Here is an 18,035-nt window from a genome sequence, read left to right as displayed (position 1 = left end):
TACTATGTGCTGAAACGGAACGTGGGCTCAAGAGTTCCTAATCCCTAAGTCAGGACTCTATCAATTTAGTTCTCTTCAGAAATTGTGCTTATTATGTGCCAGGCACTGACCTTGAGAATTACATGGGGAGGGGGGGGATTGGTTTTTTTCCCTTCAGAAAATTCTTTTGAGTTTCACATCAACCCTGAGAAGGAGATGCTCCAGGTGTTAGCCCATTTTACAGACGAGGGAACTGAGATAGGTTACCAACTCATTTGGTCTGAAGCAGACTGAAACAAATAGCTTACTTTGCTAAAGTAAAGGAAACATTTGAAGGAGGCGCCTCTTATCTAGGTTTCACATCAGTAGGCATTATGTTCTTCACTAGTGGACAACACTTAGGAACAGGGACTTGGGTTTGAATTTGTGGCTTCCAAAGTCTCAGTACTCTTCCTTCCCTTTAGGGAGCAGAGTTAGATATAGCATTAATATTCTCAATCCTAATGACATTTCCTCAGTAATGGTCCCCAGAACACAGTTCCAACCCTGCAGGCTAAGCAGTCTAAATGAGAACACTACAGGAAGTTCTGTCCTTTGTCTTGTTTTTGTACTGTGTGGGCATAGTATATCTTGCATCTGGAAAATGTAAAGCAGATACTTTTTATTGTTTATAAAAGAAGATAGTGATCTGGGGTGGGAGAGGAGGAGAAAGGGACTTGACCAGATTTGCAGTGTGTGAAGATTACTGTCAGAGTGGGCATTCTAATTCAGGGTTCCTCATCCCCACCCAGATCAGGCTCTCCAATCTTTTTTTTTTTTTTCTCCTCTGAATTACTGGATTTTAGATTTGGAAGGAGCTTCATCAGCCATCTAATCCAGGTTCTTTAAATTCTAGGTGCTTGTTTTTTGTGTCCTTTATCTGTTTGCTGAGATTTATAGCCTCTTCTCAGAGCAGTCTAGGCTTCATATAAACTAAACTAAACATATAAACTATGAAACACTGCAAAGAAATTTAAAAGCTACTGAAATGCAATCCAACCAATATTTGAAAGAATTGCTATTATCACAGGTCACATGGTCATCCATATTGTTTGAAGATCTCCCATGAGGGTGGAACTCATTGCCTCTTGAGTTAGTTTCTTCCACTTTTTAATAACTAATGAAGAAATTTTCTTATTACAATAGTCTAACATTGCTTCCCTATAACTTTTATACATTGATCCTAATTCTGCCTATTGGAACCAAACAAAACAGATTAATCCGTTTTCTATGTAACAGTCCTCCTGATACTTGAAGATGAACCTGACCCTTTTCTTCAGGTCAAACATTAGTTCCTTCCATAGATCCTCAGATGACATGGACTTGAACTGCCTGCCATCTTGCCTACCCACTTCTAGATACTCATTTATCAATGGTTTAAAAAAAAACTTTTAAAAACAATTATAAATTGTACTCCAAATGTTTGCTGAGTAATGCAGAGAAAGCAGTGTGATTATTACTTTATTTCGGCTGCGGTCTCCATCTCCCCTTCCCCCCCCCCCCCCCTCCCAGTTTATTCATTGTAAGTGGGAGCTATGTTGTCATTGATAAGCTATGAGTCTGCAGGGATTTGAAGAAGGAAAGGCAACAGTAGAAAGGTGGACAGGAAAACTGATGACGTTATGACTCGAATACAGACAATTCATAAAACTGCCAGAAATGAAAGGGAACTCACATGTTCAGTTCATAGTTCAAAGATTTTGAGCTGAAAAAGGGATTTAAAAATATCTAATCCAACTTCCTACAGAGAGGGAAAGTGAAGACAAAAAAGAAAAAATGGTCTATAGTTATATAGGTTGTAGGTGGCAGAACTGGGGTTTAAACTCAGTTATCCTAATCTATAGCTAGAATTTTTTTCCTACTTCATGTGATGGTTGTAGGTTTTAAATGGCAGAGTCAGAATTTGAATCCAGATCTAAACCTAGATCCAGTGCCTTGCCCTGATCAGAAATCCCATGTAAGCAATCCTAACATGATCATCCAGTCTTCATCTATGAACTCACCACCTTATGAGTCAGTCTGTTTCACCTGTGAGCTGCTTGAATAGCTGAGAAATTTCTCCCAGGGCAGTGCTGTGGGAATTTTACCATAACTGGCTGCCCTGGCTCTTAGATTAACCAACATTGTCTCCTTTCCTGACCTGACAGATTTCATGGAACCATAGATTATCAGAGCTGGGAAGAACCTTAAGAAATTATCTCTTCCCACTATGCTTTTTTTTTTTTTTTTTTTTAATTTATTTGTTTGTTTATTTGCTGTTAGGGTTAAAGTGACTTGCCCAGGGTCACATAGTTAGGAAGTGTTAAGTGTTTGAGGTCAGATTTGAACTCGGGTCCTCCTGACTTCAGGTCTGGTGCTGTAGCCACTGCGCCACCTATAGCTGCCCCTCCTCCGTGCTTTTAAAGACAGGCAATATCAGTCTGCCGTTGATTTTGAATTCCAGTGGATGTCTCTAAACTCTACAATTAGAGAGTCATTACATTGTTGATTCAATATAACATTTATTGAAGGGATGCTATGTGTTGGGAATTATGGAAAATGTAGTTGAATAAAATGTAATTCTTGCCCATAAGGAGCTCACAGTCTACTGAGGAGATAAACTATATTATACAAATAGAACAAGACAGGACAAGATGTGATCCAGGTTAAAGGAAAAATACATTTCTGGGGACAATAGACCACTTCCAGCTTGGGAGGGTATTACTGAGGGAAATCAAGAAAGGTTTCCTGGAAGGGATGGCACCTCAGATGGGACCGGAAGGAGGAAGAGGCTTTCTAGAGGAGGAGAGATGGGGTTTAAGAAAACATAGGGTGAGTAGGAAATTAGGTTGTATAGTTTGACTAGAGGACTGGGAAAATATTGGGGAGCTAGAGCCTGGAGGACAGGTGGGATAAGAACTGCTCAGACAGCCTGAGGAGTTTGGACCTCGGCCTGTGGGCAGTAGGGAGTGTTCAGGATTTCTCAGTAAGGGAGTGAAATAAGAGTAAAGTAGGAATGTCTCGCTGCCAGTAGCTCTTGAAGTACCAGCCACATCTACCTTAGTGTGAGTGATAAAATGCCCAATCCTAAATAACAAGAATTTGCGGGGAGGGAAATGGGGTGAAGGGAATGAAGGGCACAGACATCTGGCCTGAAATCAGACATCTCTCCTGTCACAATCTGGGGCAGGATTACCTCTAATTTCCCTGCCATCTTGGGGACTTCTCGGTTTGAATTCCAGGGCCCCAGAGGGAACATAGCCAGCAGCTATGTCGGGGAAAGCCACTTAGAAAAGAGCAGAGGGAGGCATATTTGGGTTTCTGGCACTAAGTAATCCTACTTGAGCAGGTCGGGTGGAACCCCGGGCAAAGCCTTGGAGGTGACGGGAGGAGGGCTCCCCAGGCTCCCCCCTCCTGGAGCACTCAGAGGCTGGCGTTCAGCATTTCCGCATGAACGGGCGGCAGAAGCAGACGCTCCCGAAGAAGCGGCAGTGGCACGTGTCACACTTGTCGCAGCAGGAAATGGTCTGAGGTTGGCAGAAGGCCCCTGTGGCTGCACAGGTGGATGCAGATGAGGACTTCTTCACCACAGCTTTTTTCTGAGAAAAAGGAGGTAACCAATCACTTCAGAGTCCCCCCTTCTCTACCACAGTAAGCCTTGGGCTTACCTGCTCTTGGTTCCCTCAGTAGATATCCTCCCCACCACTTACTCCCACCATCCACCCCCTGTACCCCAACATCTCTGACTCAGCCTGGCCCCCACGGTGGTTTTTCCCAGGTAGCAGCCTCGGTCTTTGTTTTTATCTATCTATCTATTTATTTGTTTGTTTGTTTATTATATATTATTATCATTACTCATATCTCCATAATGGGACTTTAAGATTTAGAGTGCTTCCCTTACAATGTCCAAATGAAGGAGTTATTTTGAAAAATGATTACACCCATTCTTGAACAGAGAGGCTAGGTAATTTGCTCAAGGTCAAACAGCTAAAAACAGTAGTCAGGAACATCTGTATGATTGTAATAGAATGTTATTGTGCTGTAAGAAATGACAAGTAGGATGATTTCAGAAAAACCTGATGCATAGTGAAGAGAACAGAACCAGGAGAACCTGATACTTAGTAATAGCAAAATCATTCAAGGAAATTGTGAATGATTTAGCTATTTTCAGAAATACAGTTATCCAAAACAATCCCCAAAACAATGATGAGGCATGTTTTCTGACTCCAGAGAAAGAACAGATACAGTTCTTTGTTTGAATACAGACTGAAGCATGCTATTTTTCTTTCATTTTTTTCCAAGTCTTCTTTTACAAAATAATTAATATGTAAAAGCTTTATATAATTGCATTTGCATAATCTATATCTGATTGCTTACTCTCTCAGGGAGGGAAGAGGGTAGATGTAGAATTTATAACTCAGAACTTTAAAATATTTTTTAAAATTGGGGGGGAGTTGGGAAGAATCATAGGCCATCAATTCTGAAAGTACCCTCTTATATTATAGATTTGGAAAGTGAGGCCCCCTTAAATGGAACTCACACAAGGAAGGGAGCAGAACCCAGGTTTTTTAATCCCAGCCTGAGGCAATTTACACTGTGCTAAACTACCCTTGGATTTTAATAGGAATCTCAAAGTCTTCCAAGGGAATGACTCATGGTGGACTAAGAGATTTATTAAGAGATAGAGATATTTTGGGGAGAAGAAGATATTTTGGTGTGCCTTGGTGTGCCTGGATCTCTGAGGGTCTTGGAGCTGTTCTCCTCAGGACCTGTGGTCTAAAGAAGTCATTAATAATAGGAGGATTCTGGACTTGATGACAAAGGACCAAGGTTTTCATCCTGCTTATATTATTCATTAGCTGTTTGACCTTGGACAAGCTTTATAAATTCTCTAGGCCTTAATTTCCACATATATAAAGTGAAGGGTTCAAATAAGGTGACCCCTGTCATAAGAGGTTTTAACTTCCTTTTCCTCCATTACTATTTTGGGCCCAACATGGCTACTTTAATTGTGAGGAAAGTCATAGTTGTGAAGTCAGAATCAGTAGCCAACTGAAATTTTCCCTAAGACTCCTATTTAGTTCAATCATGATAAGAAACTCAAAGAGGATAAAAGAATTTATGATACCCATTCTGTGTTGTAAATCCCAGAAGACTTGTTAATGATTTTTTTGGGTAAATTAGATATGACTGATTTTCATCTTTAGTTATCCTTGGAATATAAGTCCCACAAGCATATCTTTGTGCTGTAAATCTTTACTTTCTTCTGTCAGGATCTACTTTATGTCTCTGATATAATTAGAACTATATAGATTCAGAAATCTTTGGGTCAGATTTTTATTTCTGGTCCTATGTTAAAACATATAATAAACCTTGGTTTTGCTGTTTAGGTCTGTATATATTGATAAGTATGATTGGCAGCAATATTTTTTCAGTGAATCAAGATATTTTTATAATACTCTGTGACATATAAAAAGTTCAAGAGAAATAATTTCTGGGTAACTAATCATTTTATTAATCATATTAGCAGTAATTAATAAGAGGTCAATGGCACTCTCAAATGCCAAAGACATCTTGTTGAATCCGTTTAATGCCCTTGGGACAGTAGGGGGTATCCTGAGGATAACCAATCTGATTGGTTAACAGGTAATGAGAGAATGAATATTATGAGAGGTGGACTTATTCAAAGGAAGGTGTAGGGGGGCATGATTCTGATTCCTCAGTCTTTGTCAAAGAGATTTATCTATTTCCATGTTACCCTGGCTAGAGTAATATAGACAAAAAGGAGTATTCATTTTTTCCTAGATGGAAAGTTTGAGTAAAATACAATGGGCAAATTGCTTAAACTATAATGACTTTTATAATGACTTTTGAATAGATCTGAGTTTTCTATCATATTATCAGCCCTTTGCTTCAAAGGCTGCCTGAAAAACCCAAAGAAGGCTGATTTCTGAATGGGGAAGTAGAAAACGGGAAAAACCTTAGTCCTAATTCAGTAGTTAGTTATTAATATAAGATAATCATTTCTCTCAATTCCTACTATCCTTTCCACCAATAAAGCAATGATATGTTTCCTGAGGGAGTGGAGAGCTGTTACCACAGAAAGAATTCTGGACAGAGCAAATCATAAAAATTGGATAGGAGTCTTGCCTAATGGCATCATAATTGTAAGCAAGTTAATCTTTCCAAGTCTCAGTTATTTTCACCTGAAAAAATGTTGGTATTAATATTCCTACTCAATCTTCCCCGTCCCATACTTCACCAGACACTATGAGAGGGAGTACAAACTACATACACACACACACACACACACACACACACACATACATATATATATACATGTCAGTCCATCATGTTATACACATACATAAACACACACATCAGTCCATCATGCTATTTTGAAGCAGGGGTGGACTCTTACCTCTCCCGCTCCCATCCCTCTTTCTTCTCTACTGAAGTCCCACCTACCTCGGAGGATTTCTTGGTTTCTATCTCTTTCCTGATGCTCTTCTTGGATTTTTTGTTCAGTGCTTCAAAGAAAACAAAATGAAGAGAAGATATGTCTGACTGGCAGGGCCAGGGATAGGCTGAATTGGGAAGAGGGAGGCCTCTGGGAAGGGAGTCTCCCGGAGGGAGGGGTGGAGAGACTTTTTTTCAAAGGGAGTTTCTTTAATTGCCCCCTTTTTTTCCTTGGGTTCTTGGAACAGTTGAGACCAAGAGGTTTGTGGAAACCTCAAAACTAGTCTTGGAGACCACCTTTCCTAATCCCTTAGTCTCCAGCACTATCTAGATAGGCTCTTAACTTTTTTTGCCATGGGGCCCTTTGGGACTCTGGGGGGAAACCTATAAACCCTTTCCAGCATAATGTTTTTCAACTCATGAAAAAAAAAGATTTGCAAAGGAAGCCAATTGTATCTAAATAAAATTGCTTTCCACCTTGCTTCTCCCTCATCTTTGTTGCTTGCTTGCTTTTTTCTTTCTTATTTCTCCCCCCCTTTTTGATCTGATTTTTCTTGTGTAAAATGATAAATGTGGAAATACGTTTAGAAGAATTTCACATTTAATCTATATTAGATGCACTGAAATCTCATTGATCTAGACCCTGTTTTTCAGGTAGAATCAAAAGTCTCATTAAAGCCCACCTCTCATATACTGAACATTGGCTATTGAAAGGAGTTACATTCATCTGACTTTTCTCCAGATTTGATTAATAAGGCTGTGACTCCATAGGGACTTCAGGCTGATAAGCGGTTGAAGAAAAGGCAGGGGAGGTAGCCATTTAGTAGAAGGAACCATAACATTTTTAGATCTGGAAGGGACTTTAGAGAGCATTTAAATCCCCCCTCCCCATTTTAATAAAGAAGGAACCTGAAATGCTGAGAGTGGGTTTCAGAAGTGATTTTCTCAGGTATTGGAACCCAGTTCTTGTAGTTCCTAATCTACAGACTAAATGGGAAGTGAGTGCCACTATCAAGAACAGCTAGAACTTGAGAGAGGTAGCTGCATTTGAGGGAGGCCACCGAGAATCTCCCAGAAGGGGGAAATGAAGCCCAAGCCCTCTAGGCTAAGGGAGCAGGAGGAAGATCATAGGCCCCCCCTGCACTCTAGTCCTGTGTTAGAGATGGTGGCTGGTCAGGCTACTCACCCACGATGGACACAGAAGGAAAGTCAGGCAGGTTCATGGAGCTTCTTCCCAGACTCCTATCCTTACTCCATTTCTCTTCCTCAGCCAGGTGGCAGTAGGCAGCCAGGAACCACAGGCAGGCCAGAAGGAAGGGAAGGAACAGATGCTTAGCTGTCATCCTGGAACTTCTAAGCAGAAGAGAAAACCAGAAGTCAAGATGGGATTGGGATGTGTGAGGGCTGGGGAGAAGGGGAAGTGGGGGAGATCTGCCTTGGATGGTGACCCCATGAGCCACAGAGTGGTCTAGCCCTAAAGCAGGAGAGGGGAGACAAGTGCAGTGGGAGGAAAGGAAAAAGACAAAAATTGTGGGGAGAAGAGAAGATGTTGGGAGGACTGGAGGAAAACAGAAGGATGGCCTCTGCTTAGCAGCATTTACTGCTATGGCCTGGCAATGTCAAAGCAACAAATACAATGAACATTTATTAAATACCTCCTGAATCCCATCTGTAGGGAGCACATATTCTAGAAGGTAGATGTGGTACCCACAACTATCACACAATATGAGCATTAAGAAGAACGAAAATAAATAAACCCCTGTGGAAGGTGTGAGGAGGGGCAGTCAGTCATGGGCATTAAGCATTGATGAATTGCTTGCTCTAATAGACACAATAAATGTTTATTGATTGATTGATACTATGTGCCAGCCACTGCCCTTATCCCTGGGAATTTAAGGAAACGAAAAAGCCTAATTTCCTACTCTCAAGGAATTCATGTTCTAATAGAGGAGGCAACTTGCAGATAATTATGAAAATACAAGATATGAACAGTGTAAAGGGAGACTGTTTCAAAGAAGGCTTTCTAGAGGATTCAGTATTTAATATTCATTAAAAGATGGGTAAGAATGCAACAGTCCCAGAGAAAGAGATAGGCTAGTCTAGGCACAGGAAAAAGTGAGCAAAGGAACAGAGTTTGGAGAATGCAGAATGTTTTCAGGACCTCAGATTAGTCTATAATTTGCTTGAAGTATAGAATTATAGTTAAAGAAACATGATGAAGATGGGATTTAAATATGTGTGTAAAACAATGGATTCCATCACCTTAAGCACTCAGCTAAGGTGTTGCATGTCAGGGAGTATGGGGTGTTCAGGAAGGACTAGCACATCTGGTGTGAGGGCTTGTCAAGCCCTTTTCTGGGCTCCTCATCCACCTTTGGGGTCCACCTTTTATCCAGTTCTCACCTGTGACTCTAAGAAGCTCTGGCATAATGGCCACACTCCTGGGAAACTGTCTTGGCAGATAGACTAAACAAGGTTGAGAGTAATCAACAGGCCTCAAACCCATCAGTGAGTTAGGGGATGTCTATCTCAAACATGTAAAGACTTCCTTTTCCAAACAATTTGCTCCAGTGGTCAAAAGGTGACTGAAGCAGGAGATGTGCGTTGCTTAGAGCTTAGTCAGCTATCAAAGGTATCAAAGCAGCCAAGGTCATCCACTGCATTCCAAGCCATTGCCAGTGTCCTGACTTCTATCTTGCCATTGACTCAGGAAGAAAGAGAGGCTGATTAGTTTGTACAACTCTACCTTCCTTAAATCCCATTTACAAGCAAATCAGGACATCACCTGTGATGTGATTGATCCTCAAAAAATGAAGAATAAACACTAGAATGCTGTGGGATGGTGGTGGAGGAAGACATTGGTAACATATGGAAGAAGAATGAAAGGGTAACGTGGTGGCAGATTGTGGAGGGCCTTGAATGCCAGTCAGAGAACTTGGAGGGTGTTTTTTAAAATAACAATAGCTTTTTATTTTTCAAAATACAAAGATAGTTTTCAACATTCATCCTTGCAAAACCTTGTGTTCCAAATTTTTCTCTCTTCCTTCTTTTCTCCCCGATCCCCTAGACAGCAAGTAATCCAAAAGAGGTTAAACACGTGCAATTCTTCCAAACATGTTTCCACATTTATTATTCTGAACAAGAAAAATCAGATCAAAAAGAAAAAAAAATGAGAAAGAAAAAAGCCAGCCAGCAAACAACAGCAACAAAGGTGAAAATACTATGTTGTGATCCACATTGAGTCCCCATAATTCTCTCTCTGGATGAAGATGGCTCTCTCCATTACAAGTCTATTGGAATTAGCCAGAATCACCTCATTGTTGGAAAGAGCCAAGGACTTTGAGTTTTATTTACTACCTGATAAGTAATAGGGAGCCATGGAAGATTTTTGTGGGAAGGTAAGGGAGGAAAGGTGAATCTGTGATCTATTTGGCACAAAGAATTCTGTCTTGGGAAATTCCCTCTACCAAAGCAGACCCAGCAATTTCTCTACAATATAGTGAGTTGCCTGGGGTGAAAGAGAAAAATTAAGCCACTTGCCTAGAGATCACTGCTAGGATGTATCTATCAGTCACAGCATTTTAAGCCAGGTTTTCTTGACTATAACAATTGTTATTTTCTACTTCTGCCACTAACAAATTTTGAGTCAGAAGAAGGGATAGAACTGTTTCTGTGATTAGGAATGTTGCAGAGCTCAGGACAACCAGGAGGTAAAAGGAAGAAGTGGAGTGGTTGTTAAAATGTCATAGTTCTCTTAGCGTGAAGAAAAGAAGGAGCCTGAGAAGAGAGAGAACGAAGAAGAGAAGAAGAGAGACTTGGAAAGGAATCTGAGCAGAGCTGGGTACCTTCACCCAGGCAAAGAATGGATCTACAGAACGGGCAAAAGTCTTCATCAAGGGATTAGGGAGAAATGGACTCAGCATTCATTCTCTGTACTTGTGATTGCCTGATTTTTAAATAATCTAACCCTACAGCCTCCTTATTGTGGATACTAAAGACTGTATTCCTTGTGAGTCCCGTTAGTAAATTATGATAAGTTTGCTGCCAGAAAATTATCTCCAGAGGAGAGGAATGGGAAACATAAGGGGAGAAGCTGAGTTTCCAAGGCAGGAGCTAACAGGAAGAAGCCTTCCTCCATGTTTGAACTGATTTTGGTAAGGGGATGATAGAATGAGAGTCCCTGATAACAAAGGTAAATCCCATTCATTTCTCTCTTCCAGAATCCCTATCTTCTTTCAAATTATAGTTCAAAGCAAATCATTTTCCAGTTACTAGCATATTCTCTTTCTTTAGATTATTTTGTATATACCTTGTATTTACTAACTTATGTACATGTCTAGCCTCCCTAGGAGAATGAAAGTTTCTTTCTCCACAACATACAGAATAATATTTTGTTTTCCTAGTACATATAAAGATAGTTGTCAAGATTCATTTTCATAAGATTTTGATTTCTAAATTTTTTTCTACTTGCTTCCCTTCTCTCCTCCCCAAGACAGCAATCTGATATAAGCTATATATGTACAATTATAGTAAACATATTTCTACATTAGTCATGTTGAGAAAGAAGAATCAGAACAAAAGGGAAAAAAATCACAAGAAAGAAAAAAAAAAAGCAAAAGTAAAAATAGTATGCTTTGATTTGCATTCAGATTCCAAAGTTCTTTCTCTGAATGTGAATGGTATTTTCTTTTGTCATTTGAAATTGTCTTGGATCATCGTATTGTTGAGAAGAGTTAAATCTATCATAATTGATTATTACACAATGTTGTTGATGTGTTATGTTGTTCCAGTTCTGCTTACTTCATTTAGCTTCAGTTCATCTAAGTCCAGGTTTTTCTGAAATCTGCCTGCTCAACATTTCTTACTGTACAATAATATTCCATTACATTCATATACCACAACTTGTTCAGCCATTTCCCAATTGATGGAATCCTTTTAATTTTTACTTCTTCGCCACTACAAAAAGAGCTCTTATAAATATTTTCTTACATGTGCAAATCTTTCCCTTTTTTATGATTTTTTTGGGATACAGATCTAATAGTGGTATTGCTGGATAAAAGTTTGATTGCCCTTTGGGCATAGCTCCATATTGTTTTCCAGAATGACTGGATCAGTTCACAACTCCATCAACCATGGTCTAGGGTTCCAATTTCCCCATATCTTCTTCAACATTTATCATTTTCCTTTTCTGTCATATTAGTCAATCTAATAAGTATGAGGTGATACCTTAAAGTTGTTTTATTTTCAAGCAACTATCAATAACTAATTTCTTCATCTGAAAACTGCCTGTTCATATCCTTTGACCATCTGGGGAATGACTTGGGAGAATGAGAGTTTCTTTGAAGCAGAAGCTGATTTCATTTTTGTGACTGTATCTTTAGCACTTGTTGCAATATCTGGGTTTTTAATAATTACTTGTTGAATTGAGTACTAGGAACCCATGTTGCAAACATGGGCCCATTTAAGCTCCAAGGTTGTAGACACAATACACATTTTGTTTACCAGGCTATGTAGATGGGAGTACATGAAGAAGACTTGAATATTGTCTCTAGTCCTGAATTCACGGATGAAACCAAATTGGATTTCTAAGTAAGGTTGAGAGACCCAGGTTGCCTTTATCCTTGAATCTAGTTTCTAGACTTCAGTCCCTTGGCTGTAAAGAGATAGATACAATTTTTGTTGACTCCACCACATCTCTCTCCCGACTCTTGCTCCTAATAATCAGGGATTCCCCTGGCTCCTGGGTGAGACCCCCAGCTGTGAAGCATCAGTGATCAGGTTGGGGAAGAGGAGCACTGGAGTGGGCCCAGCTATTTCCTCACCAGGCTCCCTGGCCTAAGGCTGGCATCTCACCACCCAGGCCCAGGTCTTCCATCTCTCTTGGCTTTGATGGAGAGACTCACTTCATGGGTCAGCAGCTCTCCTACGGTTGGGGACATACAGCCCTCGCAGGAACTAGTACTTTTCTGAGCCACAGACAAACAGCTGTTACTCCTCTGTGAAGTCTTTGGGCTTTCCCCACCTCCCCTCCTCTTGTTTCCACCATGCTCTTCTACTATTTCACCATTTCCTTTCATCATTGGGAATGTTCCACTAGCCTGTCATTAACTCTTCTCTACCAACTCTCATGGAAGAGATGGGGAGAGAGGAAGAAAGAAGGAAAATACCCTGGATAGTAGTCCCAACTTTGCTGCTGATAGCTGTGTCACTCGGGGCTAGTCTTTTCTGCTTTTGTTTTCTGCTTCGAGTTCTTAATATCCCTCACTTACCCCTTCTTAGGGCAATGAATCCTTGCCTGAGAAGTCAGAACCAGTGACCTGTCTAGGGCACTAGGATCTGTCCAGGGGTAGCTAGGGCAGCAAGAGGCAAATAAATAGCTCAATACCTAGAGTATTGGGCCTGGAGTTAGGAAAACCTGAGTTCAAATCTAGCTTTATACATTTACTAGCTGTTTGAACTTGGGCAAGTCTCTTTACCTTCACCTTAATCCACCAGAAAAGAAAATAGGAGACCACTCCAGTATCTTTGCCAAGAAAACCCCATGTTCAGTATTGGTGTGCTTTGGTCTTCATGGTCATGAAGAGTTGGGCACACTGACCACCAACAGGGCAGTGGCTCAGTAAATGTAGTGACTGACTTGGAATTATGGAGACTTAACTTGAATTCTGTCCTATCATTTACTAGCTATACAATCTGGGCCAAAGTGTTTTCCCTTTCTTAGCCTTTCCTTACCTGTAAAATGGGAATAATAATAGTAATCATCTTATAGACAATTAGGTGGTGTAGTAAATAGAGTATGGGGCTCCCAGTCAGAAAGTTGTCCCATTGTTTCAGTTCTATCTGATTTTTCATGATCCCATTCAGGGTTTTTGGAGATACTAGAGTGGTTTGTCATTTCCTTCTCCAGCTCATTTTACAGATGAGGAAACTGAGGCAAATAGGATTAAGTGACTTGTCCAGGATCACATAGCTACTACGTGTCTGAGACCAGATTTTGAACTCAGAAAGATGAGACTTCCTGATTCCAGTCACTTAGCAGCCCCAGCAAGAATTTTCAAATCCAGCCTCAGACACTTACTAGCTGTGTGACTCTGGGCAAGTCACTTATCCTTGTTTGCTTCAGTTTCTTCAACTGTAAAATGGAGATAATAATAGCATCTCCTTCCCAGGGTTGTTGTGAAAAAAAATAATATATGTAAAATGTTTTGTAAGCCTTAAGGCTTCTAATAATTGTTAACTATTATTATTCTATACCTTGAAAGACAAAGCTTGGGTCAAGCAGCTGTCTTAAAGAATCTCTTAAAATCTATTTCCCTTGAATGTCTACATTTTGAAGGATGAATTGGCTATCAACTTCCATAAGCATGTAGGCTCTGGTCAGAGTATCATAGATTTATAACTAAGAGGGAACCTTATATGTCATCATCATCCCACCTTCTTATTTTACAAATGAAGAAGCTGAGGTTTAGGGAGTAAAATTATTTGCCCATAGTCACAAAGATGTTGAACTGGGAAAGTTATGTGTGAGAAGGAGAAGACTGTTTCATTGGCTTATTTCCCTAATATATAGCAGTAGTGACCTCAGAATAATTCAATATAATAGCTTCTGGACTTGTACTTAACAAATAGTAAGCACCTTTTGTGTACAAAGTACTATTCTAAGTGTTGAGGAAGATACTAAATTTATTTTTTTCCAAGAAAACAAAAAAAAATTCTCACTCTTTTTCTTTTGATAACAGCTTTCTATTTTCAAAATACATGCAAAGATAGTTTTCTTTTTTTTAAATAACTTTTTATTAACAAAGATATTTCCAACATTCACTCTTGCAAAACCTTGTGCTTCAAAATTTTCTCCCTCCCTTCTCCCCACTCTCTCCCCTAGACAGCAAGTAATCCAAAAGAGGTTAAACATGTGCAGTTCTTCTAAATATGTTTTCACATTTATCATTTTGCACAAGAAAAATCAGATGAAAAAGGAAAAGAAAATGAGAAAGAAAACAAAAAGGAAGCAAACAACGACAGAGGTGAAAATACTGTTGTGATCCACATTCAGTCTCCCCAGTCCTCTTTCTGGTTGCTGATGGCTCTCTAAGATACTAAGTTTAGATAAGATAATACTTTCCCAAACTGGAAAGCATTATGAGAAAAGTTAGGCATGGACCAACATTTCATACCTTATATAAAGATGAGATACAGATGGTATATGATAAAGTATAAAAAGTTACACAATAAACAAATTAGAGGAACAAGGAACCTTTTACAACTCTGGTGAGGGAAAGTCTTCATAATCAAATAAGGAATAGAAAGGATCACAGGGGACAATTTTAGTTACATAAAATTAGAAAGTTTTTTCACAAATAAAACCAATACAATTTAAGATAGAAGGAAAAAATCTTTGCAGAGTTTCTTTGATTAAAATTCTCATACAAACACATATGTGTATGTATATATAGGCACCCATATGTACACATATGTAAATAGATACATATGTGATATATGGATATATGATATTTAAGGAACTGAGATTCAATTTCATAGGAATAAAGGTCATTTCTTAATGGATAAATGGTCAAAGGAGATGAAGAGGCAGGTCTCAAAGGACAATATCTAAGCCATCAACAATTATATGAAGAAAATGCTCCAAAATACTGATAGAGATACACGAAGTAAAAGAATTCTGAATTACTACCTCACATCCATAAAATCGACAAAGATGACAAAAATGAAAAATAGCAATTGCTGGAGGGTCTGCAGGATGGACTGTTGATGGACATGTAAATTTAGTTAGGCCAGTCTGGAAAGTAATTTGGAAAATCACTCATCTGACCTGGAAATACCACTACTAAGTTTAACTCTAGGGAGATCAAGAAAAGAAAAAAGAAACTATGTATAAATAAATTATTTATGGCAGCTCTTTTTGTTACAGAAAATTAGAAACAAAGGAAGGTGCCTATCAAATTGGGAAATGACTGAACAAATTATGATATATGAATATAACAATATTATGCCATAAGAAATAATAAAAAGCAGACTTCAGAAAAACATAGGAAAACATGAGTTGATAAAGAGTTAAGTGAACATTGATTGCACAGGTACTGTGCCAAGTGTTTTTACAAGCATTGTTTTAGTTGATCTTTGTTAACAATCCTGGAGGTAAGTGGTATTATTATCTCCACTTTATCGTTTAAGAAGCTGAGTTCTATCGGGGCTAAGTGATTTGACGTGGTTCATACAGACATTCTAAGGCTGGATTTGAACTCAGGTTTTTCCTGACTCCAGTCTAACTGCTGGACTAGCTACCTGTCTCTATAGAGAGACAAAATGAGGTACCCAGATGTCTCCACAGCTGCCTACATGGAGAGATAGATGACATCCTTATCACATTATCAGATGCCATAAAGCTGGGAAAGACAGTTAATCCAGTGATGAATAGAGCCAGGATACAAAAATATGAGAAATCAAAAATTTTTATTGTTCAGTCATGTCTGACTGTTCATGAACTCATCTGGGTTTTCTTGGAAGAGATACTGGAGTGGTTTATCATTTTCTTCTCTAATTCATCTTACAGAGGAGGAAACTGAGACAGAAGAGATCAAATGACTTGCCCAGGGTCACACAGCTAGTAAGTGTCTGAGACTGGATTTGAACTCAGCTTTCCCAGACTCCAAACCCAGTGCTCTATCCATCTACCAGCAGCTTTCCCATTAGAAAAACTGGACTAATCTAATAAGATAAAATTTACCAGGGATAATCTTAGAAAACCTGGATTCAAGAAATCAGTTTCATAAATATAAATGAGGGAGGTACAACTAGGGAGAAGTCTGAAAAGACTTGGAGATTTTAATGGATTACCAGCACAACAATGTCATTTGGCAGCCCCCCCCAAAGGTTGAAAAAAGAAACTAAGCTACAGCAAGGGGCCTAGTCAAACCCCAGCTGGAGTATTGTGTTAAGTTCCAGTCACCAATTTTAGTTTCTGCCATAATATTTTCTAATTTTCCCAGTGATTTTTGTCAAATAGTGATTTCTTATCCCAGAAACTGGAATCTTTGGGCTTGTCAAACACTAGATTACTATAGTCATTGACTATTGTGTCTCGCAGTCACCAATTTTAGAAAGGAGATTACATTGGAGAGCATCTTCTTAAACTTTTTCCTCTTGTGACCCATTTTCGCCTGAGAAATTTTTATGTGACCCTGGGTATATAGTTATATAAAATAGGTATACAAATGAAACATTTACAGATAAATTATAATTTCATGCTCCCCATATTGAGTTACAGGACCCCATATGGGGTCATGAGCCACAGTTTAAGAGCTTTGATCAAGAGAAAAGTGACCAGAAAGGTAAAGAGTCTTGAGTTCTGGACTTTGAAATCATCAGATACAACCCCAGACATGTTAGCTGTGTTATTTTGGGTAAGTCCTTTAAATCTGCCTCAGTTTCCTCAGTTGTAAAGTAGGGATTATAATAGCATGTGAAAATTAAATGAAATAAAACTTGTAAAATGCATACTAAGCTTTGGTTCCTGGCACACAGAAGGCATTTAATAAATGCTTGTTCCTTTCTTCCTTGGTTAAAAGAGATAGGAGTGTTTTGCCTAGAGAAGAGATGGCTCAGGGTGGCTATTATACCTATCTTCAAATGTTTGAAAGATTGTTATGTGGAAGAGTTGTTTGCTTGACTACAGAGGGCAGAACATGGAGCAATCTATGGAAATTACCAGACAAATTTAGGTTTGATGTAAGGAAAAACTTCCTAACAATTATAATTCTTTAAAAATGAAATGAGCCACCTCAGGGAATAGGTTCCTGTTTATTGGGAAGTCTTTAAGCAAAAGCTGTATGACACTTGTGAAGATTGTTTTGGAGGTATGGCTCATACAAGATTCTCTGAGCTTGCTTTTAACGTTGAAATTCTGTAGTTTTCAGATTGTGGACAATAGATGCCACTGGAAGACTGAAAATGTCAATGGAACAAGCCAACCGACGAACTATTTAGTCAGAGAAGGAAATAGTTTTTAGTCCTCAGGTTAGGATATCTTGTGGATTTGTACTCACAGCTGGCACGAATGAGTAAATGAGTAGTACCCTAAGGAATTGGAGATGTATGGAATAAACAGTAAGAAATCTAAGAAAAGAGAAGAGAGTTCAGGAGGAGGCAGCCTGGCAGGTTGATTTAAATTTTACTTGAAATCAATCAATCAAACAAACATATATCGAGCACCTACTCAGTTTCCTCTTCTGGAAAAGAAGGATGATCTCTACAATTCCTAATAATTCTAAAACTATCTGATCCTATATGTTAGGGCACACGATCAGGCATATAGGGAATTAAATATAATCAGTCAATAAACTTTTACTGAGTGCTGGTCTCTTCTTTTGGAGCCTGCAGCCTAGTTAGGGAGACAAAACAAATACACAAAAAACATTAAAAAAAATACAAGACACTGTAATTAGAGTTAAATTTCAGGTTCTCATCACCTCTTATTTGGACTTTTGTTAACAGCTTTCTAATTAGTGTCCTGGCTTCTAATCTTTGGGCAGCTACTGTTGGGGTGGTTAGAACACTATACCTTG

At 39.0% G+C, this 18,035-nt stretch overlaps 1 protein-coding gene across 2 annotated transcripts in view; it reads right to left on the bottom strand.

Moving 5' to 3' along the window:
• Positions 1-392: 392 nt before the first annotated feature.
• ASIP (agouti signaling protein) overlaps positions 393-18,035 on the bottom strand; it is a 58,313-nt gene continuing 40,670 nt past the window's right edge. For both annotated transcript variants that reach the window (XM_051979149.1, XM_051979148.1), the window contains exons 2-4: positions 7,643-7,809; positions 6,466-6,527; positions 393-3,596 (exon numbers count right to left, since the gene is read on the bottom strand). In XM_051979149.1, coding sequence (XP_051835109.1) covers positions 3,435-3,596; positions 6,466-6,527; positions 7,643-7,799 — 381 coding nt within the window. In that variant the 5' untranslated portion in view covers positions 7,800-7,809 and the 3' untranslated portion in view covers positions 393-3,434. The remainder of the gene's footprint in view (positions 3,597-6,465; positions 6,528-7,642; positions 7,810-18,035) is intronic.

The sequence above is a fragment of the Antechinus flavipes genome, chromosome 2 (assembly GCF_016432865.1).
Source record: "Antechinus flavipes isolate AdamAnt ecotype Samford, QLD, Australia chromosome 2, AdamAnt_v2, whole genome shotgun sequence".
NCBI classification, from domain to species: domain Eukaryota; kingdom Metazoa; phylum Chordata; class Mammalia; order Dasyuromorphia; family Dasyuridae; genus Antechinus; species Antechinus flavipes.
The sequence above is the reverse complement of the archived record's forward strand: the minus strand, read 5'-3'. Positions and strand labels throughout refer to the sequence as shown.